Source organism: Petaurus breviceps, unplaced genomic scaffold (assembly GCF_028583685.1).
Source record: "Petaurus breviceps papuanus isolate PSGF00001 unplaced genomic scaffold, PetGlider_PUasm1.0 90639, whole genome shotgun sequence".
Taxonomy (NCBI): domain Eukaryota; kingdom Metazoa; phylum Chordata; class Mammalia; order Diprotodontia; family Petauridae; genus Petaurus; species Petaurus breviceps.
The window spans coordinates 4,722,396-4,747,463 of record NW_027187296.1 but is presented as its reverse complement, the minus strand read 5'-3'; the positions used below and the strand labels follow the sequence as shown (position 1 = coordinate 4,747,463).

Genomic DNA, 25,068 nt, shown 5'->3' with positions numbered 1-25,068 from the left:
AGCCAGAGACTAGAAAAAAAAACCCAAGTGAACAGAAGGGTAGAAAACCAAACTGGGAAGAGAAGCCCTGATAATAGACATTAAAAAAAAGAGTTAACTGTAAAAACATGATGATATGGGTAATATCCCCTTGAGATACTGATGGAATTGGGCAATACATATAATAGTGTAGGAGGGAAATTATACCTAAAGACTGAGGTAAACCTATTACCATTGCTATACTTACAAAAAATTTAAAAAGGAGTGATACAGGTTATATAATTTTTTTAAACAGCACAATCTAATTTCAAATATTCTGAATATACACTTACAACTGAGAAATAATCATCTATTTTCCTAATAAGACAAAGGATCTTGATTTTAGCAAGGTTGTTGGTTTGTTGTCTTTTTAATTCTTCTTTATGGTAGGTCTGTGAAAGCAGGTAAAATGGAATTCTAATAAGAGTTAAATCTGTGAATAATCATAGATTCATACTTCAATAAAGTATTCACAAGATACACATTTTATTTCCTTGAGTGGAATGACTGGATATGATTCTCCACTGGCCATGAAAAACGCATTTGTGATTCAGGATGATTAGTATAATTCTAAGGAACAGATGGGACAGGATCTGGCTTGCTAAATGCATATGAGTGAAAGCTACTAATTATTTTGAACACTGTTCAATTTCTCATGAAATTTATGGATTTTTAAATGTGAAAAGAGTACTTAGAACCCAAAGGAATCTTAAACTGGAGTTTTAAAGACAACTTCTATAAGGTCTACATAAAATCAGAATCAATTTGAGCAAATTGAGTATGCAATATTTAAAAATCAACCACCAGATGGAGTTATTGGATTCTTAATGAGACAATCCAAAAACAGTTCAAGACCATTAGTAATGCCATAACCAATAGTACTTGGAGTAAGGCAAAGGACTTGATCCTTCCAGATTTCCTTAAGTCAACTTAAATTTGAAAAACTAAAATAACTCTAATCTTATACCAAGTTCTTTAACACCATTCTTACAAATAAGATTCACTTAATTAACAAACATTTGTACTATGCTAAGTGCTGGGGATACAAAGAAAAAAACAAAAAAAATCCTCTGTCTTTGAGGAGTTTACATACCAATGAAAAGAAAAATATGTGTACATATATGCACACACATGTACATGTACACACACATGTATACCCAAATGGTAATGCAATGCATATATAATACATTTATTTATACACATGTACACATAAACACATACAAATAGGTGTACATGGATTTGGATACACACACATATATAGACAAGTTATGTATATATGCATATGCATGCATGTCTATATGAATACATCTGTCTTATCTATATTATAACACAAAATGAATATGTTTACATATATTCTTATAGGTCCATTTAAGATATGGTATATAGGATTGTGTATCATATGTATATGTGTATATATATGTATGTGTATATATACACACACACAGACATATTCTTCCATGGAAAAGGTTGATTTCATGTAGAAAGAAGTTTTACTCTTCATTTCACATGATAAGGCATCCAGATTGAGAACTGGATGAGGCCTTAGAAATTATCTAGTCCAAACAGCTCACTTTACAGATGAAGACACTAAGAATGAGAGAGGTTAAGTCCAAGGTCACCTATGTAGTAAAATAGTAAAGTGAGGAATTGAATCCAGTTTGTTTGACTCTAATTTTTATGACTTTCTTTTGCAACACACTTTCTAATTCTGGATTTGTGATAATGTTATGGGAATGGGAATTTAAGATCTTCCCTGCTAGGCCCTTTGATAGGCTTAAGTGACTCTGAGAACCTTCTTTGATTTGAAAATATTCTCGGCTCCCTAATAGACTGAATGTGGTCACATGGAGCCTGTGGTGGGAGGCTTGCTTTTCAGGAATGTGTACACCTTGTTGCTTTGTGAATGGGCAGTGGGTTAAGAGTGCTGTGAAATTCTCTGAGGTTTTGTTTGGGGGTTCACTTTGAGAAGAGTTGTGTGATTTGACCAGATGAGACTCTGGGCAGCCCTTGAGCCCCACAGCTTTGAAAACCCAGATATTGGTGCTTCCCTCTCTGGTGACTGACTAGGTATGGATGTAATGGTCAGACAGCTGGAAGTCTGTCTGCTGATCTGTTTCTCTGTCTCCTTGTAACTTCTGCTTGTATCTTGTTTGTATTCTCTGAAGTTTTTCCCCCTGAACTAGGTAAATGACATATGTTTGATCAAAGCAAGATTGTTAATCCATTTTGAGTTGCTTTCCTTTAGAAAAGCAGATCTAAGAACCTGTGTTGGCAGCCATCCTAGGTATGCTAGGGTGCTTGCTGCTACAGATATCACTCTGGAATTTTAATTACCACCATTTTGGATTTTCATACACTATTAGTCATTTTGTTCATTTATACATAGATACTAATCAAGAATCTTTATGAATGCAGGTTCATTGTGGTACAAATAATATAAATAATAATTTTCTTTGTATTCACCTTTGGTATAAATGTTACACTATTGGGGGGATAGTTGGGGTTCAGAGGTCAAATTTGCCTTTCTACTTACATTTTACTTAAACTAATATTAACTGCATCCCCTAAACATACCACCTGATAATCCCAAAGTGTATTTGTTTGTAAGTGTTAGAACCAGAATCTTTATGTGCATCTATATATCTTTGTGTGTAATTATACAATGTATATATGATGTTTATCCTTGTATATATATACTATATGTGTGCACAAACATGTGTATGTATGTAGACTATATTTTTACACATGCAGATACAATATGAATATGTATATACACATATTCACATATATGCAAGCATGTACTATATATGTGTATACATATAAATGACATCTATAGGCACATATAAAATAATAAAATATACCCAATTATACTCTTCAGTAGAAAAGGTAAATTTAATGTAGAAAGAAACTTGCATTTATAGGATTAAAACCAAAGTAATAACAAAAATTTCCTTTTGGGAAATAGTTCCATTTAATGGCAGAGTTGGAAGGACCTTTAGAGACCCCATAATTCAATCTCTTTGGTTTTGTAGATGACGAAACTGATCCTACATGGTTGAAATAATGTACTCAAGGTCATCATATCTGTTAATGACAAGGGCAGAAAAAAGAACCTATATGTCCTAATTCCTAATCCAGTATTATTCAATTATGCAATACACAGATGAAAAATGCATCAGTTGGCATATATAGTCCATATCCTTGACTTTCCAATACTAATTTATCTTTATTCAAGACTCAACTGCCTTGTCATATTCAGTGGGCATTCTTCTCAATTGAATTAGAATAGGTAGGCATATTGTATGGTAGTCCCTATAGATCCCAATCAGTTCTCTCTTTTTTTTGACAAAAAGTATTTTTATTTTGACATCTGAATAAGTGTTGACTCCTCAGGACATGGTCTTTGGCATCTTTTCCAACTTATTTATCAGCTTATTGCATTGTGCCTTTCTCAGAAACACAGATGCCATCCAAAATTTTTCTAATATCCTTGTTTTTGACTGTGGTGGCCTGTTGGATCAGGGCAGCTGAGTTTGAAACAAGTTCAATATCATTTCCTTCAAGAATTAACTCATCTTTTGGGGCTTGAGAAACAGCACAAGCAACACCTGGTCTCATGCGCACTCTTCACCCAAGAAATTTCTGATTTCAACAAGTAAGCCATTCTCTTGAATAACAACATTGATGGGGAAGTGAGCATACACAGTCCTCATCTTGTAACAAAAACCAAGGGAAACATGGTCATGTTTTGTACATGGCTACAGATTGTGTGAACGGTTGCAAATTCTTTTCTATTTTTCTACTGCTTGTCTATTCTGAGCCTTATTTTCTTCTTTCCAATGAGACTAAACTCAACATTGATATGATTTGAATCCCTAAAGAGGGTTCCCCTGTGCCCCTTCACAATAACTGTCCAATCCTTAAGAGAGATGTCAACATTTTCTGAGATGTCAACTGTCTGGTTGCTTATAATGGTCTTCATTCTGGTAGCAAATGGGCTCCACTTCTCTTTTTAAAGACAGAATTCTTAAAACTGTGTGGTCTAACAGGTACTTACTAATCAACATTGCTAATTAATAATCAGCATAAACCACTTTATAATAAGCAGCTCATCTCTATCCATCATCACCGTCACCATCATCATTATCATCATGGCTAGCATTTATAACACTTTAAGATTTGCAAAATAGTTTACATGTGTCAACTCATTGGAGCCTCACAACAATTGTGCAAAGTAGTTTCTATTATGACTGTATTGACAGATGAGAAAATTGAGGGTGAGAGAGGTTTAGTGACTTGCTGGGATCATTATCCAGTAAGTGTCAGGGTGTGAGCTAAGGTCTTCCTGACTCCAAGTCCAACACTCAATACATTGTCCATCTTACTGCCTCCTAAATATTTTTTTAAAATACAGAGAAAATGGGATATCTTAAAGAAAAAGAGAGGTTAAGTTAGACTTAAGAAAACTTCCAAAGAGTAGAAGATTTATAGAGGATCTCTAATATATACTGGAAGCAGAGCACAAAACCACCAAAGTTGTGACCTAGAGTGCCAGCCATCAGGGGTCTGGGCTCCTTCTCACCCCTATTTCTTATCTTAGGCAACTTCTTGAGAACCTCTTTGTTCTCTTACATTCCCTCTCATTTTTATGGTCCTGCCCTCCACCCCAGCATGGCACCTTCATCCCCAATCTGAACAGCAGAGATTAGGAAAAGACTAGATTCTCTAGCAACACACCACACTCCTGTTTGTCTGTAAAAATCCTTGTCAGACTACCCTTGTATTGACAATGCCCCTTCCCTTCCACTATTTTGACCCATATGAAAAAAAAAATTCTAGTTAAGGTTTTATTATGACATAATGAAATGGGGGATTTACTGTCATTTATGAGTAATGTAAAAGGGAGAGGGATCATAACAATGGCTGAACTCTCAGATACATGTTTAAAAGCATTTTATTAACACTTCAAAATAGCCTTTTAAATATTAAAGCAGATTTTATTAACTTCTTATGAAAAGTCATATTTACAATGGCATTAAAAAAAATTTCTATCCACACAATATAACTATTCATATTGGTTGTTAAAGCATTTTTCATCCCCTTTATGACCAAAGGGCCTGGTCAAGGCCACTTATATAAGGAGATATTGATGGTCAGTCTAGATCAAGGCTTTATAATCTGGAATCCACAGACTGCCAAAGAGTCTATGAATTTGGATGGAGAGAAAAAAAGTTAATTCTTATTTCACTAAGCTTTCATCAAAAATTGTCATTTTCTTCAATTATAAATGTAGATAACAAACATTACTATGAGAAGAGGTCCATAACTGTATCAGACTGTCAAAGGGGCCTATGACACACTAAAAAGGTTAAGAACATTTGCTAAGAACATTAAATGAAGGTGATAAATTAGTATAATAGAGTGATAAGAGGTCCCTGGGCTCCTGATATTAGACACTTTCAGCAACTGCTCATATAATGCTTAAGAAGGCTGAAGATGGGGTGGCCAGGTAGCACAGTGAGTAAGAGCACTGGCCCCAGAGTCGGATTGACCTGGGATCAAATGCGGGCTCGGACACTTAGCACCCACTCAGAAACACCTGGCCGTGTAACCTTGAGCAAGTTACTTAACGCAAATTGCTTAGGGAAGGCCAGGTGGCACAGTGAGTAAGAACACCAGCCCCAGAGTAGGGATGACCTGGGATCGAATCTGGGCTCAGATACTTAGCACCACACCCAGAAATAACTGGCCATGTAACCTTGAGCAAGTTACTTAACCCCAATTGCTTAAAAAAAAAAAAAGGCTGAAGACATTGAACATAAAGTAACACATGTTTCAGAGCATTTTCTAGGGATAAATGACATGGTCTATCTATCCAATGGCCTTTCATCAGTCTTGACTTCTTTGCAGCCTCTAACACTTTCAGTGTCCCTCTTTTCCTGGATATTCTCTTCTTTCTAGGGTTTCATGACACAAAGCTTTCCTGGTTCTCCTCCTACCTGTTTGGCTGCTCCTTCTCAGTCTTGTCTGGATTTTATTGAAATGTCATTCACAGTCACCATACATGTTTCAGTCCTTGTCCATCTTCTCTTTCCCCCTCTATATCCTTGCTTAGTGATTGCATACATCCCCACTTATCTCAGTGCTAATGATTCCCTGGGTTACTAATTCAGCTTTAACTCCTCTCTTGACCTCCAGTCTTACATCTTTAATTGCCCACATTCTCTGAACTTAACCAAAATGCCTCCGCTCCTGTGGGCTTCTTGTCCCATAGGGGAGTTATTCCAGGAATCTCCATTTGCTTGTATGTGTAGCCTCAGTACTTAGCATAGTGCCTGTTACATAGTAAACACTTAATAAATGCTTGTTAACTGGCAAAAAACAAATGTTATAATGAACAACAATAAAGCAATTACTAGGTTTATTGATAGAATCCACATGACAAGAACACTGAACAATTTGAATTTGGGAGATGTTCATGTTTGGTTCCTCAGTAAATCCATGATGCAGTTTGATTCAGTGGATAGAGCAATGGATTTATAGCTGGGAAAATCAAAGTTCAAATCTCGCCTCTGATATTTGCTAGCTGTGTGACTCTAGGAAAGTTGCTTGAGCTCTCTTAGCCACAGTTTCTTCATCTATAAAATGGGGATAATACTACCACCTATTGCAAATGTATGATAATAACTAATAATAATATCGATAACGACCAACATTTCTATTATACTCACCGTGTGACAGGTACTAGGTGAAATGCTTTATAATTACTTCCTCATCTGATTATAAAATGCTTTGAAAACCTTTAAGTGCTTTATACAATATTAGTTACTACTATTCATGCAGGGAAATTAAGTTAAGGGACATATATCATGTATTACCTTCTGCTGACATGGATTCATTTTGGTTTTTTCCTTCTCTGAAATTCTTTAAAGGCAAGATAGTTTGCCACCAGTCTGGGAAGGTTTAAATTCAGGATTGCCTAGAGATGGGGTGATTGACTTGATGACTAGAAATCATTTTGTGATCAACATATTTTAAAGCATGAAATGATACAGCTAAGGCTGTTTTCTGGACTAGGAGCCATTTTGCTAAGCTCGGTACTCTATCTCTTACTTCTGTAATCTTGCTCTGGGAATTAATTCCTTTCCCATCTTTGATTTTCAGAATCCTTGTCCTCCTTCTAGGCTGAACTTAGCCATCACCTCCTCTGTGAAATCTTCCTTGATTCCTCTAATTGTCAAAACTGACTCACTCCCCAATTTCTTTCTCTTAGGGACAGTTATTTTTGTGATGTTGTGTCCCACAGAGTCAAGTGTAAGTTCCTTGAGGACAGGGATAGTCTTGCTTTTATCTTTGTTTATTCATCACTCATCATAGTGCTTTATATGTAATAATAATCACAACAACTTATTTATGTATCTCTTACTACATGCGAGGCCCTGTGCTAAATGCTTTACAAATATTGTCTCATTTATCCTCTGGGAAGTAGGTGCTATTATTTTCCCCATTTTACCAATGAGGCAACTGAGGCAAAAAGAAGTTAAGTGATTTGCTCAGGGTCACAAATATCTGAGGCTGTATTTAACCTTGGTTCTTGAATACAGGCCCTACACTCTATTCACTGTGCTTCCTAATAGTAGACACTTCATATACACTTGTTGAATGGCTGCACAGATGGCATGTTAATTAAAGGACTGTGTACAAAATGGCCCTGGCAGTCTTACTTTTAAAGAGAAGAGGAACCCACTTTGGTCAGAACTCACAGCTCTATGAAAGTAAGCAACTTATTGTAGCTTCATCCTGATTATCTGGGAGCAGAGAACAGAGGATTCTAAATCTCAGCACTAATGCCACAGGGAACCTCTCAGTGGAGACAGACTGCCCAGAGACATGTGATGCTGTGGTATAAGCTAGAGCTTTCGATAAAAGTGTCAAGTTGCTTCAGAAAAGGTAGGGCTTGATTGCTATGGGGTGGAGGGCTCCAGGGAATACTTTGTGACATTTTTTCTTTCTCACTATTTCTAGTTTTCTCCAGGTCTACTATACAGAATGTCAGTCTCACTTCATGCAGCTGGTACCCTGCGGTCAATTTTCAGGGTAGTTTTCTCTCATTTCCTTCCTAGCTTTGGTCTGCTGCTGTTCTTAGGACTGGTATAGGCCTTGGGCTGTTTCATTCTTTTCTGCATTCCTCAAGGGAGGCAGCCTGCAAGGTTCTGCTTTTCAAATGAAGCAATGAAAAAAAAAAGAAAAGAAAATATAATGGGAAAGGAGCCAGGGCTACAGATATGCTATAAAAATTCTCCAGCTTTATTCTTATGCATATGGTAAAAATCTACATTTTGTGATCCATTGGACTGTGTTCCAACTTAGATAAATTATATTAAATAAAATGGCCAGACTTATCATTATCAAACTGAGTATTTAAGACACTGCATATGAAATGCAGAATCTTTTCTCTAATAATCTATAAACTGTGGAAGTGGAACAGAAAACCTCTCAGGTCACTTCTAATTCTTCTAGGCTCTCATTTCATCTCTTGAAGCCAGGGTTCCATTGGGGGGCATTGGGAATGGGGGTGTACCCTGCACAAAGACTATATGAATCAAGGAGAAGATAGGTTTAACAGGAAGGTGATTTCCCTGAATTCTTCCTCCACTTCCTGATCTTACAACTATAATTAGTAAAGGTCATTAAGTAGAAGCAGTAATGATTTTAAATAAGTTCTTATTCTAATACCAAAATTTGAGAGTTGAGACTCTTCATCCATCAGTCAGTTTATCGATCAATCCATCCACTCATGTATTTATTTGTTGATTTTGTATCTCTAACACTTAAGATAATGCATTTTATAAAGTAGGCTATTAAAAAGAAAGAGGGACAGGTTCTGTGATTTCAACGGCATAGACAAGCCTTAGATAAGGAGAACCCTCTACCCACCTAAAGCAGGTCTGCACACTTTCTCTGCCACTTATGATCAATTTTTCAGAGCTTCCTAGAACTTTGAGAAATTAAGTGACTGATCAGCATCACACAGCCAGTATTTATCAGAGGTAGAAAATGAACCCAGATCTTCCTGTTTAAGAGGTCAGCTCTCTGTTCCCTGTATTATACTCCCTTTGTTAATTATGTCTTAATACATTTCCTTAAATTGAGTTGATTTGGAATTTAATGGTGATAAACTGCACTCTCCTATGCCTCCCAAATTTATAATGAACTAGACATTTCCGTCCACTATCTCCAGTCCCCTAGTACCAAAACAATGCACATCTGCCTACAAGATCGCTAGACAGATGTAGGTGTGTAGCCTGGGGCCAAATAGCAAAGTGAACTCATTAGTTCCATTTGAAGATCAAGCCTATACTCATGGCTCTCCTTGTCAAAGCTGTATAATAGATAGTACTGTTGTAAAACTAAGGAAATTCAGATGTTATCTTGTATCTTAATCTAAAAACTAGACAGGCTATGTTTTATAGTTGTGACCTTTGGCCAAAAGCATTAATGTTCTGATGTGGCATATTCTAATTAAAGATTCACTCCCACAAACATAGCCTGCCCTTTAGGTTAATTAGAGTGTGAACACCTTATTTCTTGAACAAATAGATACAGGATTTCTCTAGGTTCTGTAAGGAAAGAAAAATCATATCTAAGGTTGATGAACACTAAGAAAGGCTTTTTTTTCACACAGGCAAGGTAAAAATACTCTATTCTGTTCAATGAGAAGGTGATTACTTAAAAAAAGAATTGGCTAAACAGAAGCAGAGAATAAAGAGAATTCTCATTAGTCACACATTATAATGTGTTTATTGCCCCTAGTTCCATACAATAAGTTCTAATATTAATCTCCTTCAGTGGGGAGTTCATGACTGTTGGGTAGGAAACCATTTTGGATAATGGGCTTGCACCCTCTTGCACCCTGATAACCATTTCATTCAATAAAGCGTTTGAGGTTTAGTGATTGTTTCATTTTTAAAACATGCCAAGTCTCTTTGATTCTAAAAGAAAGACCAATTTCAAACTGCAAATAAGCCGGTACAGTTTCAATAGTATCAGCTGTGACCCATTAGTGGACAGATAAGCTTGCCAGTAATATTCTGGACTACAGCCAAATTACCAATATTGAACTGATGCCCATTATACCTTAAACCCTTTGCTAGGCATGTAAAGTGAATAAATGACAGTATGAAAGGAAGAGGAATAGTCGCTGGAAGTCAAGTCCCTGCAAACAGAGAAGTCAGAAGAAATCACTTCAAGGTTAACCTAGAGTCCTGCCCTAGTCAAGTCAGGATGAGTATGGATTAACAGGGTCACCACAGTAGGCAGTAGGAAGACTAGCTAGTAGTGCAGAAATCAGGAACAAGGCAAATCTTGGAACCAAGACTTGGGCCACCAAATATCTTACATTATATCCAAGAATTAAAAACATGGAAGGTGTGTTTGAAGGGACTTCAGAGACCATCTAGTTCCACCCATACTTGAACAAGACCCTCCACAATATGCCTAACAAGTAGATATCTATTCTTTGCTTGAAGACTGCTAGTGAAAGGAAACTACCACTTTCTGAGGCAGTCCATTTCACTTTATTAGGAAGGTGTTTACACTATCACTAGCCTATAGAAATCACTATCTCTCCTCTTACCTCTACAAGAATAGAATGAAAGGCATGAAGTACATTACGAAAACTTAAAGCATTCCCTTTGAACAGTATTTCCCTTTCCTAATAAAATAGTAAGCCTGTCCAAAAAGAAATACATTTAGCCTGACAGGATGTAGCATAGGCGAATAAATTTAGCACTAGATTCGGAGACAAAAAGTCAAGTTCAAAACCTGCAATTTTTTAAACATCAGATTGCAGAACATGGGAGAGACAATAGAAAAATTAAATGAATTAAAGTTTAATTCTTTTAACCTCTTTTTGCCTCATTTTGTGCATCTGTAGAAGAAAATAATTATCAAAAAGATCAAAGAAAGAGGAAAAAGGATCTATATACATAAGAGTGTTTTAAGCTATTTGTTATTTGTAACAGCGAAGACCTGCAAACTAAAGGTGGTGCTCATAAATTAGGGAATAGCTGAACAAATCATGACAAAAGAATGTAACACAAATTATGGTATAAGAATACTAAATGACTAGAGGGATAGTTTTAGTGAAATTTGGGAAGACTTGTATGAACTGATACAGGATGAAATGAGCAGAAGTGAGAGAATAATTTATATAGTAACAACACTGCCAAAGAAAATAAATTTGAAAGCCTTCATAACTTTCATCAATCCAATGACTAGTCATAATTCCAAAGGACTGATGATGAACATGCTGCACATCTCTTAGCAGAGAGGCAGGCAAGAAACTTAGAGCACAGAATGAGGCATATCATTTGGACATAAATGTTGCAGAAATTTATTTTCCTCGACTATATATATTAGTGGCAAGTGCTGTTTTTCTTTCTCTTATTTTCAGTGGTAGGTTTGGGAGGTTAAGGGAGAGAAAATTGATTTTTGTTCTTTGAACAAAAAGTTTGATAAAAAATAAATATAACAAAAAGTCTGGCCTTGATGGCCAATCAATCTTAAATCTATGACACTGAACTTGGAGAAGAAAAGATTGAGGGGGCCAAAATAGTTGCATGCAGATATCTGAAAGTCTATCTTATAAACCAGAAATTTTAGAGAAGGAAAACTGCTTATTTTGCTTCTTTAATGTGGGGAGGCCTTGTGGGGAGAAGCAAAAGTAAATTTGAATAGTATTTTATGGGAATTAGGCAGGACTTGAAGGTTGTGGGAAGATGAAGAATCTGAACTTCTTAGTTGACCTGATATGGTTTTTAATTATTTTCAAGTGAATTCAGAAGATACCAGAAACAGCCATACTTTCCAAATAAAGTGTGAATAATTTTGGATTATGGTAAAATCTTGAGGACTGACACTGTATATAGCCAGTAGCAAACATTACTTCAAGTTCTTATTGACACAGCCCACTTCTTTCTTATTATGTTAATAGAAGCAAAGAGTTTATTTACACATTACTCTTCTGCCCAAGAAAATTCAGTGAATTCCTCATCTTTCACTGGAAAAACAAATTTTTTTAACCCAAGTAAAATTTACTTTTATTAGATCCAGTTCAGCATTCCAAGCTGTTCAATATCTTTTTGGATCTCAACCATATTCTTACATTTTGTGTTCTTGAAAATCTGATAAGGCCATCCTGAGAGTCTTCATGAGTAGAATTTTAAATTAAAAGGACATTTGTGAAAAGTAACATATTTTAAAATTATCAGTCATTAGCATTTTATCAAAAATTGTCTCTCTAACTTTCTTTCCAGAATTTGGTCAAATAGACCACAAGAAAGCTCCACAACGTACCAGCTGGGGTGGGGGAATCAAATTTTAGAATTCTAAGAGGTAAGGGGTAGAGCTAGATATGAAGCTATGAGAGTAGGACATCTAGATGGAGGAGAAAAGAATAAGAAGGGAAGGTGGAAGGGTGCTTTAGCACCTCAATCAATATTATTCTTTATGGTTTTGCCCAGGGCCAACCTTATATTCATAGAGCTCTGCCTTCAATTGTAAGATTTTGAAAATTACCTTTAAGAAACAAGTAAAATGTTGATTATATTATCTATAATCCTAGTTTATATTCAACACACCTTGACTTCACTAACATGTGTTGATTATATTTCCTTTGGTGCTTTCAGATTATCTTCCTTTCCTTAAACTCCAACTTTTCTTATTCAAAAGCCTGTTTTCTTGTTCAACTTGCTTCTCTCTCTCTTCTTTTCAACCTGTACTTTTTTCAAACCTTTGTAATAGTTAAGAAATGACAAAGAAACCATTTGACTCTAAAGTTAATTTTCCTGCAGATAGTGATAGAATTTGATGGGGAGCAGAATTGTAAAGTCAAGATGCACTGAAATCTGACATTGGGAATTAACATAAAATAAATTCATGTTTGTTTAGTAGCCTCCACCTTTACAATACCATCCATGATTAAGTGAAATGGAAATTGGACAAAGGTCCTCTAGCTGCCTTTCCTAACCATAGGATGTCCATTCAAATTCGTCCATCAAATTAATATTACTAATGAAGTATTGAAAAATTAATGAGCTGAAGCACGACCTTTTCCCGTGGCTCCGACTTCCACCTTCCCCAATCCATGTAAAAAGGGGACTCTAAACAAACTTTGGAGCTGCAGAACCCACAAAATGACACAGGGAAGCTCACCTCCCACTGAGGACAGCAAGCAGGCCAGCAGAAATCCAGCACAGCGCTCTGGGAGCCAAGCCCAGCCCCATGCCAAGGCTTTAGCCCCAGGGTGGACCTGACTAGCCGCTGGCCAGAGGGACTTCAGATCATCATCAGCTGTGTCCGTTTCCAGATTTATCAACACATAGACACAAAGGACAAAGTGAGAGGTCAGTGCAGTCTGGACTTTGGGACCAGTAAGTGGGAGTGCATGGCTTTTACCCCCAGGGCGAAAAGCCACTAAGACGCCAGCACAGCCAGCCAGAGCCACTTAGCGGCTTCAGCTCTTGGCCTGCAGAGTGTAGGGGGACCAAGCACCAGTCTGAGGGGTAATCGCTCTTGCTTTAACCTGCTTGGATCTGAATTGCATTCTAGGGTGGAGGTTCTGGGGTGTGTGTCCAGCTTGCCAGAGCGTGTGGAGACGGCAGAGAGGGCACCCATCTAATACCTCCGGCAGCTGAGAAAACCCCAGCATTTGGGACGAAAGCTCCCCTGTCTGGGGGCAGAGTCCTACTGTGGCAAAAAGCCCAAAAGTCAAGTAATTGAGTGGCAAAATGAGCAGGCAAAGGAAACAAAGCAGACAGAAGATTCCAACATTGGGCTCCTATTTTGGGGACAAAAAGGAGCAAAGCATGGAACAGGAGGAAGCAGTTAAGTCAGAACTCCTGCACCAAAAGCTTCAAAGGAAAATACAAGTTGGTTATAGCCCATAGAGGACCTTAAGAAAGATTTTGAAAACCAAATAAGAGAAGTGGAGGAAAAATTGGGAAGAGAAATGAGAACAATGCAAGAAAATTATGAAATGAGAGTCAACAGCCTGACTGAGGAAAATAATACCTTAAAAAACAGACTGACTCAAATGGCATAGGAGGCCCAAAAAGGCAATGAGGAGAAGAATGCCTTAAAAAGTCAAATTGGCCTGATGCAGAAAGAATCTCAAAAACTCAATGAGGAGAATCATTGCTTCAGAATTAGACTGGAGCAAATGGAAGCTAATGACTTTATGAGAAATCAAGATACTGTTAAACAGATCCAAACAAATAGAAGACAATGTGAAATATCTCATGGGAAAAACCACTGACCTGGAAAATAGATCCAGGAGAGATAATTTGAAAATTATTGGACTGCTTGAAAGCCATGACCAAAGTAAGAACCTAGACATCATCCTCCAGGAAATTCTGAAAGAAAACTGCCCTGATGTTTTAGTACCAGAGGGCAAAATAGAGGTTGAAAGAATCCACCGATCACCTCCTGAAAAAGATCCCAAAAAAGAAAACTCCTAGGAATATTATAGCCAGGTTCCAGAATTCCCAGATTAAGGAGAGAATATTACAAGCAGCCAGGAAGAAACAATTTGAATATTGTGGAAACAAAATCAGGATAACCCAGGATCTGGCAGCTCCTACACTGAGGGATCGAAGGGCTTGGAATATGATATTCCAGAGAGCAAAGGAGCTGGGATTAAAACCAAGAGTCACCTACCCAGCAAAACTGATTATCATGTTTCAGGGGAAAATATGGTCATTCAGTGGAATAGAGGACTTTCAAGTATTCTTGCTGAAAAAACCAGAGTTGAATAGAAAATTTGACATTCAGACACAAGAAGCAAGAGAAGCATGAGAAGGTAAACAAGGAAAAGGAATCATAAGGAACTTATCAAAGTTGAACTATTAACATTCATACATGGAGAAATAATAATTGTAACTTATGAAACTTTCCTCATTAGTTGAAGGGATTTTATATATATATATATATATATATATATATATACATATATATATATATATATATATACATATTTGTCTATATATGAGGGTATATGGGCATATGAATACATATGTGAATGTGTGTATATATGTTTACAGGTATACATAGATAGAGGGAACAGGTCCAATTTAACAGGAAGGAATGATACTTAAAAGGTGAAATTAAGAGGTGAGAGGAATATAAAGAGAGGAGACTGGGGAGAGATAGATTGGGGTAAACTATCTTATAAAGAAGAGGCAAGGGAAAATGGTTACAATGGAGGGAAGAATAGGAAGGCAAAAGGGAATGGGTCAACCTTATTCCCATTGAATTTGGCTTGAGGAGGGAGTGAAATATACACTAAATAGGGTATCTCACCCTCCAGGAGAATAGGGGGGAAGGAGATGTGAGGGGGGATGATAGAAGGGAGGGCAGGCTGAGGGGGAGGGAGGTTGTAAGCACTCACTTTTGAAAATAGATGGGATCAAAGTGGACAGTAGAGCTGGTGGGAGGTGGGATGGGAGGGAGGGAAGTGTAATCAGTCTTTTACAATGTATCTACTATGTTATTGTTTTGCATTAGCCACACATACTGAACTGCATATCTTCCCAGTAGGGGTGGGTGATGGGGAAGAAGGGGAATGAAACTGGAATTGAAAGTTTTGAAATCAAATATCCAAATGTGTGTGTATATATATATATACTATTATTAATACCATCTTACATATAATTGGGAAATGGGATGTGCAGGCACTGAGGCATAGAGATCCACTGGAAAAGTGGAAAGGGGTATGGGGGAAAATGTGGGAGAGAGCAGATTGGAGTAGGGGATATCCTGTGGGACTGCTATTTTGGGGCGGTGGGTGGATGGGGAGAAAATTTGTAACTCAAAATCTGGCGGAAATGAATGATGTAAATCAGAAGTTAATAAAGCATTAAAAAAAGAAAGAAAAATTAATGAGCTCTAATTAAAAAAGTCAGGTATTGATAATGTGTATTTATATAGAGAGGCGTAGATTGAAAATGATAATTTACTATGTCAAAAGAAAGTCTAACCAGAAGTCACAAAATGGCTAAAGATAAAAAAAAAATCATTAAAAACCTAAAGCTATTTCCCAATATCAATCAATATTAATCTAGTTTGTCTGAAAAGGTTTTCTATTGTGGTCAAGTGCTGTATGGATATTTTTACCTTAGTGATACTCAGAAACCTTGCTATGGGGGAGATTAGCAAGTTGATGAGATTGTGCCTTTTTCATAAAAGAGAGACATGAGACAAAAGGAAGGAAATCAATCTGCCCAAAGCAGTTGACATAGTTAGTATATAGATCTAGGTCTCTGAGTTCCCTATGGGAATTCCTAACATTTTTGTTTCTCAGTATTAAAGAGTCTTTCAAAGATGATAAGGTCTACTACCAGGGAGCTTATTGTGAGGAAGAAGAATATGGAAAGAGAGAAAATGAAAGGAGAAAAATGAAGAAATAGATAAAGGGAGAAGGAACAGTGTAAGAAAGAGAAGGAATGGGGATTATAGGGCAGAGGAAATAGAGGAGAATAAAAATGGGAGAAAGATAAGAAGGATTGGAGGTGAAAGGGGAAGAGGATGATTTGAGGAGACTGAATAATAAAAGCATGAGAAAGCACTGAGAAGAAAGAAAAGAGAAGACTCTAACAATCAGAAAGAATAAAGTTAAAGGAAGTTAGCAAAATGAATGAGAGTTTGGTGTAACAGTGAAATGCTAGTGAAGTACAGATCCATTGGTGAGTTTCCTCAATAGCTACTAGCAACATCCTTAGGGGAAGAATGGACAGAAGTGATTGCTGAGCCAGTCATTGATCTTTGAAAGGTCAAGGAGAAGAGCAAATGTAGGAATTTTCATAGATGGGAAGATAATGGAATCCATAGACTATAACAAGATCAGCTTGATTCTAGTTATTGGCCCATTTCTAGCACATATCATTAAGGATAGTACAGTTTTATCAGAACAGATGTACCTCATCCCTCTTTGGAAATTTCCCATCAGGGGAATATTGTAGATATAATTTTGTCTAAATCCTAGCAAATCCTTTGACCAAATTATGCTATTTTAAAAAAGAAAAACAGAATGAAGAGACATGTGCCAGATTAAGGCAATTAAGAAAATTAAGAATTTATTTAAAAGTCAGATTTAACAGTAGATATTAATAGTTTGATATCAGCTTGTAAGAAAATATGTAGTTGTGTCTCAGAGTTGTTCTCTCTTCTCTGTATTGGTAAATATTACTTTGTTAGTGACTTGGAAAAAAGGAATAGATGACATACTTATCAAATTTGAAGAAGAAAAAAAGGAATGGAAAACTAAAATATCTCATATTGGACCAAGTCTAATAAAAAGTAATTTAATTGGAATAAATATAAAGTCCAGTGTTTGGGTTAAAAACAAAGCTACTTTAAAAGTATAAAGGTGACTGGTAACCAGTTTATCTACAAAAATATCTAAAGAATTAAGTGGCTACTTGCTATTATTTGTTCTTTATTCTCGAAGGAATCCATGACGTCAGGGAGGTGATGCCATGACATGCAAGTCAATAGGATTTAAGTGAAGGAGGACTGTGCAAAGTCACCAGCCTCACTTTCTCCTCTGGAGCCATCTGGGTCCAGTGGTCAGATATGGATCATGATAACTGGAGATGGTCTAGATGCAGTGGGGGACCTTGGTCTTTCCAAGGTAAGATCTTTTTGCCATGACAATCAAAAAAAGTTAATATAAATAGAAAAATGATAGTCCCTATATACTCTGCCCCAGTCATATTTCATCTAAGCCATTGTGTTCAGTTCAATGCAAAAATTTTTAGAGGAGTTCAAATCAATTCAACAAAAATTAAGCACTTACTATATGCAAGGGCAACTAAGTATAATAGAGTGCCAGATGTGGCATCAGGAAGATCCATCTTCTTTTTTTTTCCTTTGGCTTTTGGAGGGTAATTGGGGTTGAGTAACTTGCCCAAGGTTACGTGGCTAGTTTGATTTTCTGTGTGTGGGTGTTAAGTGTCTGAGGCCAGAACCGAACTCAGGTCCTCCTGACTCCAGGGCTGGCACTTTACTCACTGTACCACCTAGCTGCCCCAGAAGATCCATCTTCTTGAGTTCAAATCTGACCTCAGACATTTACTAGTTGTGAAAACCTGAGCAAATCACTTAACCTGGTTTGCCTTAGTTCCCTCATCTGTAAAATGTGTTTGAGAAGGAAATGGCAAGCCACTTAGTACCTTTTGACAGGAAAACCCCAAATGGGGTCAATGTAATAGAATATTTAAAATCAAAGCAGTTCGTGGGCTCAAGGTACTTATACCTATCTGTGTTACACAACATGGACACAATTAAATTCAAAGCACTTACAGACTATTTTTGATGAGGAATGTTAACAACTGGGGGTGTCACGGAAGGCTTTTTAAAGGAAGTGCCACTTGAGCTGAACTTTAAAGGAAGCTGGAAATTCTAAGAGGTGGAAGGGCAAAGGTTGTTGGGGTCCACCTGTGCAGAGAGATGGGGAAGGGAATGGTATGCAGGGGGAACTGAAGTAGGACACTTTGTCTGTGATTTAGAGTGAGTGAAGGAGAATAATGTGTGATAAGTGTGAATAGAGAGGCTGCAGCCAGACTATGAAGGACTTTAAGTGCCAAACAGAGGTTGGATATTTTCAAAAATTTATCTAGTATTTTATTTTTCCCTAGTTACGTGTAAAAACAATTTTAACATTCATTTTTAGAACTCAGAATTCCAAATTATCTCCTTTCCCTCCCTATTCCCCACCCCTTCATTGGGAAGGCAAGTAATTCAATACAGGTTATACCTGTGTACCCATACAAAACATTTCCATAATAGTCATATTGTGAAAACAAAACAAAACAAAACATAAATGCAAGGCTGGGGGAGGGACCTCAAGAAAAGTAAAGTAAAAAAAACAACAACAACTATTCTTCAGTCTCTATTTAGACACCATCAGTTCTTTCTCTGGGGATGGATAACATTTTTCATCAAAAGTCCTCCGAAGTTTTATCATTGTATTGCTGAGAATGGATAATTCATTCACAGCTGATCATCTGATAATATTGCAGTTAATTTGTACACAATACATTTCACTTTGAATCAGCTCATGTGAGTTTTTCCAGATTTTTCTGAGAGCATCCTTCTCATCATTTCTTATAGTACAATAGTATTCCATCATAATCACATACAACAATTTGTTCAGTCATTCCTCTATTGATGAACTCAATTTCTAGCTCTTTGCCCCCAGAAAAGAGCTGCTATAAATATCTTTGTACATACAGGTTCTTTACTTTTTATTTTTTTATGTCTTTTTGGATACAGACTAAGTAGTGGTATTGCTAAGTCAAAGGGCATGCATGGTTTTATAGCCCTTCGGGTATAATTCCAAATTGCTCTTCAGACTGGTTGAATCAGTTTACAACTCCACCAAGAATACATTAGTGTCTCATTTTTCCCACATACCTTCCAACATTTGTCACTTACCTTTTCTGTTATATTAGCTAACCTAATAGATATGAGGTAGTACCTCAGAATTGTTTTAATTTACATTTCTCCAATCAATGGTGAGCTAGAACATTTTTTTTCGTATGGCTATAGAAAGCTTTGATTACTTCATTTGAAAACCAACTGGTCATAATTTGCCAACTGGGGAATGGCTCTTGTTTTTGAGATCTTCCATTGGCTAAGACCAATTCATATTTTCTTGAATGCTTTGGATGTAGGAGCTTTGACTTCTTCTGAGTGTGTCTTGATCTTTATAACCACAGTAACTTTCTACAGTAGAGTTTTTTTTCCCATCATTTGCTCATTACCCCAGCCTATTATGGACTTTTAAGTTTTTGTTAAAGTATGCCTCTACTTTGGGGGTGGGGGGAACACTATCCCAAGCTTCAAGGGTTTTGTGCAGCTGCTTTCAGAGATACTCCTAGGGACCTGGAAGTTTTCAGTTCTTCCAAGGTGGTATGCTCTAAAAAGAGGTGTTTACTCCTCTTCTAGCTTGTGCTCTGGTCTGTGAGTGACCACACCACTCTTTTTTTGCCCTGCTTCACTGTGGCTACAAGCCTTGGTGTACCAGTGCTCCTCCTCACCCTGGGACCAACACCCAGGACTGCAACTGAGAGCCAAGTATGGGCAAAGCAATAGAATCCTGCCTCAGTGTCAGCAAAAAGACCCCTGCAATCTCATTCTGAACAGTTGTTTTACCCCCTTACCATGTGAGGGATGACAGCTACAGAAGCAGATGCTGAGGCTGATGATTCAGTGGCTCCAAAGGCCTGCTCCTGATTAGCTGAGTAATGGGTCTGTACTACTGCACACTGGACTGTGTTCCACTCTCACCCAGGTGTGGCAGACCTTCCCTGCTGACCTTCTAAATTGTCTTTCACTGGAGAATGATTTCACCCCATCCTTTTATGGGTTCTGTGGCTAAAGAATGTTTTATGACATTATTTAAAGGTGTTTGGAAGGTTTTGGGAAGAGCTCAGAGGAGTGGCTTCCTTTTCTTCACCATCTTGGCTCTTCTCCCTCCCCTTCTCCCAGAGAAAACCTGGAGAATGTCCAGAGTATGGTGAGCATGTTGGTCATCATCTATCTATTTGATTGAGCCCTCAAGATTTTGCCATGCGAAAATACACAGTTTTTCCCTGGCAGCATTTAGCCAGGAGACAATTTAGTGATGGTGAGGGTGGGTAGGTGAGGGCCATGAGAGTTGTTTTTAAGTAACTGAAGGGATTAGACATGGTCTGTTTGCTTTAGAGGGCAGAAATAGAAGCAATGATTGTACATTGTAAAATAAAAAGCAAATTTAGGCTTGGCATAAGGAAAACTTCCTAATAATTAAAGCTATTCAAAAACAGAATAGGCTGGCTCAGGAGATTGTGGGTTACCCTTCCATCGAAGTTCTCAGAGTAAAGGCTTGATGGTTACTTCTTAGGTATGTTGTAGAGAAAATTTTTGTTCAGGTACAAAATGTTCCAGATGGCCCCTTCTAATGTTCTGACTCTTATTCTTGCACATTTTTACAAAAATCCAATTCTCCATCTCTCTAATTACCCTAAATACAATTTTGCAGCCGCATCCTCATTTATTATGCATCTAATATGGCTCAAAGTGAATGCAGTAATTTGGCAAAATTGTTGGCAATTGAAAACCCTGTGCTATTGCTGCTGGCAGTAGGAACAATGAATGCACTTAGGTCACAGTGGTGGGCATCACCTGCTGAACCACATATGTAATCAGTGTTTGAGTAATATATATTCTTACAAGAGAGTGGGAGTATGACAGGAGTATTTAGTGAGGCAATGGGAATGCTTAGAGGGTTTGTCATCCATGAGAACAAAGCAGGTTAATTTGCTTCCTTAAAGGCACCTTAAAGCAAGAAAGGAGATTCTTATGCAAACAAGTGAAAAGTGAGAAAGAGAGAGAGAGAGAGAGAGAGAGAAAGAGAGAGAGAGAGAGAGAGAGAGAGAGAGAGAGAGAGAGAGCAATACTAACATTCTGTATACTTACCCCTATTGTTCCAAAACTTTCGGGTTTTCGTCTCATCTTTTTCTTGCACAGGTGTGTCCAAATCCATTTGAGAAGGTACCAGAGAGATTTGGGACTTGGGATGACATTGAAGGGAGTAGGCAGAGTACCTCCTTCTTCAAAATAACTCATCCATAACTTGGTCCGTGCAAATTTCCATTCAATGTCTGCATGGTCCTAAACAAAAGAACATGATAATTACTGACTGGCCTTCTAATTGCCAGAAATAGGGTTCTTCCTTAATTCACAGTCATTAACTCCAATTGATGGTGAACTTTAACTCGAACCTTCATTGCCCATCTCTCTCTCCACCAGAAAGAGACTTGTACTCCTTCCTGAGAATGACCTTGAACTCTATTAGTCCTGGCTTAAAAAAAAATACAGATAATCAAGTCTTTTTTCCTTCCTCTAGTGACAGATGTCTCAATAATTCGATATTTTAGGTCTGGCAGTGATAAGGTAGCACCTGGAGGAAGACAGTTACCTGTAACAACATTCAATAGGAAGATAATTTTCTAATATTACTTATGGATAGCTTTGGACTGGGGTATGGGGAATGGGACTATGTGATAAATTACATATATACAATTCTTTTTTTTTTTAAAGCAATCAGGGTTAAGTAACTTGCTCAAGGTTACACAGCCAGTTATTTCTGGGTGTGGTGCTGAGTATCGGAGCCCAGATTTGATCCCCAGGTCATCCCGACAGTGGAGCTGGTGCTCTTACTTGCTGAGCCACCTGGCCTCCCCTAAGCAATTAGGGTTAAGTAACTTGCTCAAGGTTACACAGCCAGGTGTTTCTGGGTGGGTGCTAAGTGTCTGAGCCCAGATTAGATCCCTAGGTCATCCTGACACTGGAGCCAGTGCTCTTACTCACTGTGTTGCCTGGCTGCCCCTTATTCTTCTTCTTTATAGAATAAAACCTATTCTTGTAACATTTTGCCATGGGATCAATTCTATACTTTTAAGGAGATTGCAATATACTAAGAAAGTTATGGCTTCTTAAGTACATTTAACACACAGTACATTTGGCCAAATGATTCTAAAAAGGATCATGGCCAGAGGCAGAGGAGCACATGGGCCTGTGACTTTGGTCCTCCTTAAATGTTGCCCATATAACTTTTTGAGTAATATCAGAAACCTCATAGTCAAAGGTCCCTGCTTTCAGTCATCTTTCATCCTAAACAGAATAAACCTGAATTAAGCAGATATTTTGGGAGGAGCAGGAGGATTAGAACATTTTGAGAATTTTATAGTAACAGGTAGTTTTGTTATCATTTGGTTGTTTCAGTCCTATCTGACTCTTCATGACCCATCTGGGGTTTTCTTTGCAAAGATCTTAGAGGGGTTTGACGTTTTCTTCTCAATCTCATTTTATAGATGAGGAAACTGAAGCAAACAGGGTTAAGTGACTTACACAGGGTCAAACAGCTACTAAATATTGGAGGCCAAATTTGAACTCAGGAAGCTGAGTCTTCCTGATTCCAGGCCCTGTGTTGTATCCACTGTGACATCTACCTACCCAGTTCCAGGCACACTTTTATTTTAATATAGCTTCAGATTGGACTTGTGATTGCAATGGTAGAGTGAGCTCTCAATGATGAAATTTCTTCCACCAACAGAGATCAACACTTGTTCCATAAATTATAATAGTCTTAGAGATTTGCCTGGGGCACAAAAGGGTTAAGTGATTTGTTCAGAGTCATGATACATCCAAAGTTAGATGTGAGCCCAAGTCTTCCTGACTGTGAGGCTAATTCTTCATCCTATGTCATGTTGAATCTTTACAAGATTTATTTTAGAGACATCATTAGGTATAATTGAATTTAATACAGGATTCAAATTTTAGACTCTAAGGCAAGACTAGGCTTTATTCTCCCAATGATATTCCTCCCAAATATATTATTATTATTTACTGCTGAAAGCAGTCTATCATATTACTGTCACATGATTAGATTACACTGCAGAAATCAGACTCATTGTTTTTCTTGTAAAATAATGGTGATTGTAGACACAATTAATTTATTTCTACAATGGGAGGATTGATGATTTAGGACCTGGTCTCCAGAGCCTTCCTAGATTTGTCCTTCTCGGTACGCTATGCTGAACATGTGCTATATTCTCTGCCTGATTCAAATCCAACATGTAGATGCATGGTTAGCTTACTTTCAGCCATGGGCCATTGGGGCAGGTCTTTTATGGTAGCATGGGGGGGCCTTTTGATTGTTTAAGGAGAGGGAAAGAATACTGACTGAGGAAGCAGTAAGCTTGAACTGAGATGACATACAAAAGCACTGCTGTACATCCTTTCAGTCCTTCTGTGTTTTTCTTTTCCCTACTTGATCTTGAGTGAGGAAGACTGCTGTGTACTGTCTGCTGGGGGAAAGTAGGTTTCCTCCCACCTAGTCAACAGGTATGTGCCAGCACATCTTGCCTTTATTTCTTTTGCATTTATTCTTTCCTGATTTGTGGTGAATAAGATGGGAGTCTCCAGTTTCCAATGATAACTGGAGAGCCAACAAAGCGATCAGAGATGCCTCTCACCAGCAAATGGAGTTGGTAGCAGAGTCTGCTAGAGAGTTAATGACCAGCAGCAGAAGAAACATTTACAGAAGGAAGGACGGTCCCATGAGAAAGGCAGGCGTTTTGGGGATCATGAACCCATATGACAGATGGATGTGCTGGCTATTGAATCTAGAAAGGAACAGAACTTAGAGAAACAGACATAAGGTAAACCTCATGGGGGCTTCACAAAGGGAGAAAAGGACTTCTAGGGCAAGGAATTATGTCCTATCCTTTGGTCGCTTCGGTTGGATAGGAATGAGCCAGGGAACAACCAGGCAGCATTGCATGTATTTTCTTAACCCACGGGAAATGTAAATCTTAGCATGGTCTATGGGCTAGGCTAAAGGCTGGTCCTCCCATTACACTTCTTTTTAAAAAATGACAAACAACTTTATAAATTCTGACTAAATATTAGAAAATATTTAGGACAACTAGAGACATGTCAGTGTGGATAAGGTCTGCAACAGTTATTAAGATGATCACTCACTGGATTTGTGCAGATTATTAGAGCTACTTAGCTTTAAAGTTATTTCTGTCCCTCAGGTTACCAGCAAGGTATCAAGTGTGATCTTAGCATGGACCAAGGGGAGGAAGGAGTCTTCTAAAACTCATTTTACTTTTCTTCTTATTAATTTCTTTTATAGTCTTGGGTTAGGGACTATGGTAGTGGCTACAAGAGGGTGACAGGAAGAAGTGGAAGAAAGGTTGAAGGTGGAGGTGTTGGGAAGCTTCTTGGCTGTTTAAATCATTTCTCATCATGCCTGTTCCTCTCTACATCACATTGTCTTCCTCTTTGGCCATCCTTACTGGGGGGGGGGGGGGGGGGGGGGGGGGGGGGGGGGAGGGAAAAAGAAGGGAGAAGACAAATAAATCATAAAATACAGTTATAAAAACATGAGCCAAGAAACCCCAACCCGTGAATGTCATTTATACCTCACTAGAAATGTTA

General features: G+C 37.8%; 1 protein-coding gene across 1 annotated transcript in view; it reads right to left on the bottom strand.

Annotated features, from left to right (window-relative positions):
- The window catches only part of TRPC4 (transient receptor potential cation channel subfamily C member 4), a 282,270-nt gene that overhangs the window by 4,745 nt on the left and 252,457 nt on the right, over positions 1 to 25,068 (bottom strand). The window contains exon 8 of the mRNA XM_069064634.1: positions 21,538 to 21,732. Coding sequence (XP_068920735.1) covers positions 21,538 to 21,732 — 195 coding nt within the window. The remainder of the gene's footprint in view (positions 1 to 21,537; positions 21,733 to 25,068) is intronic.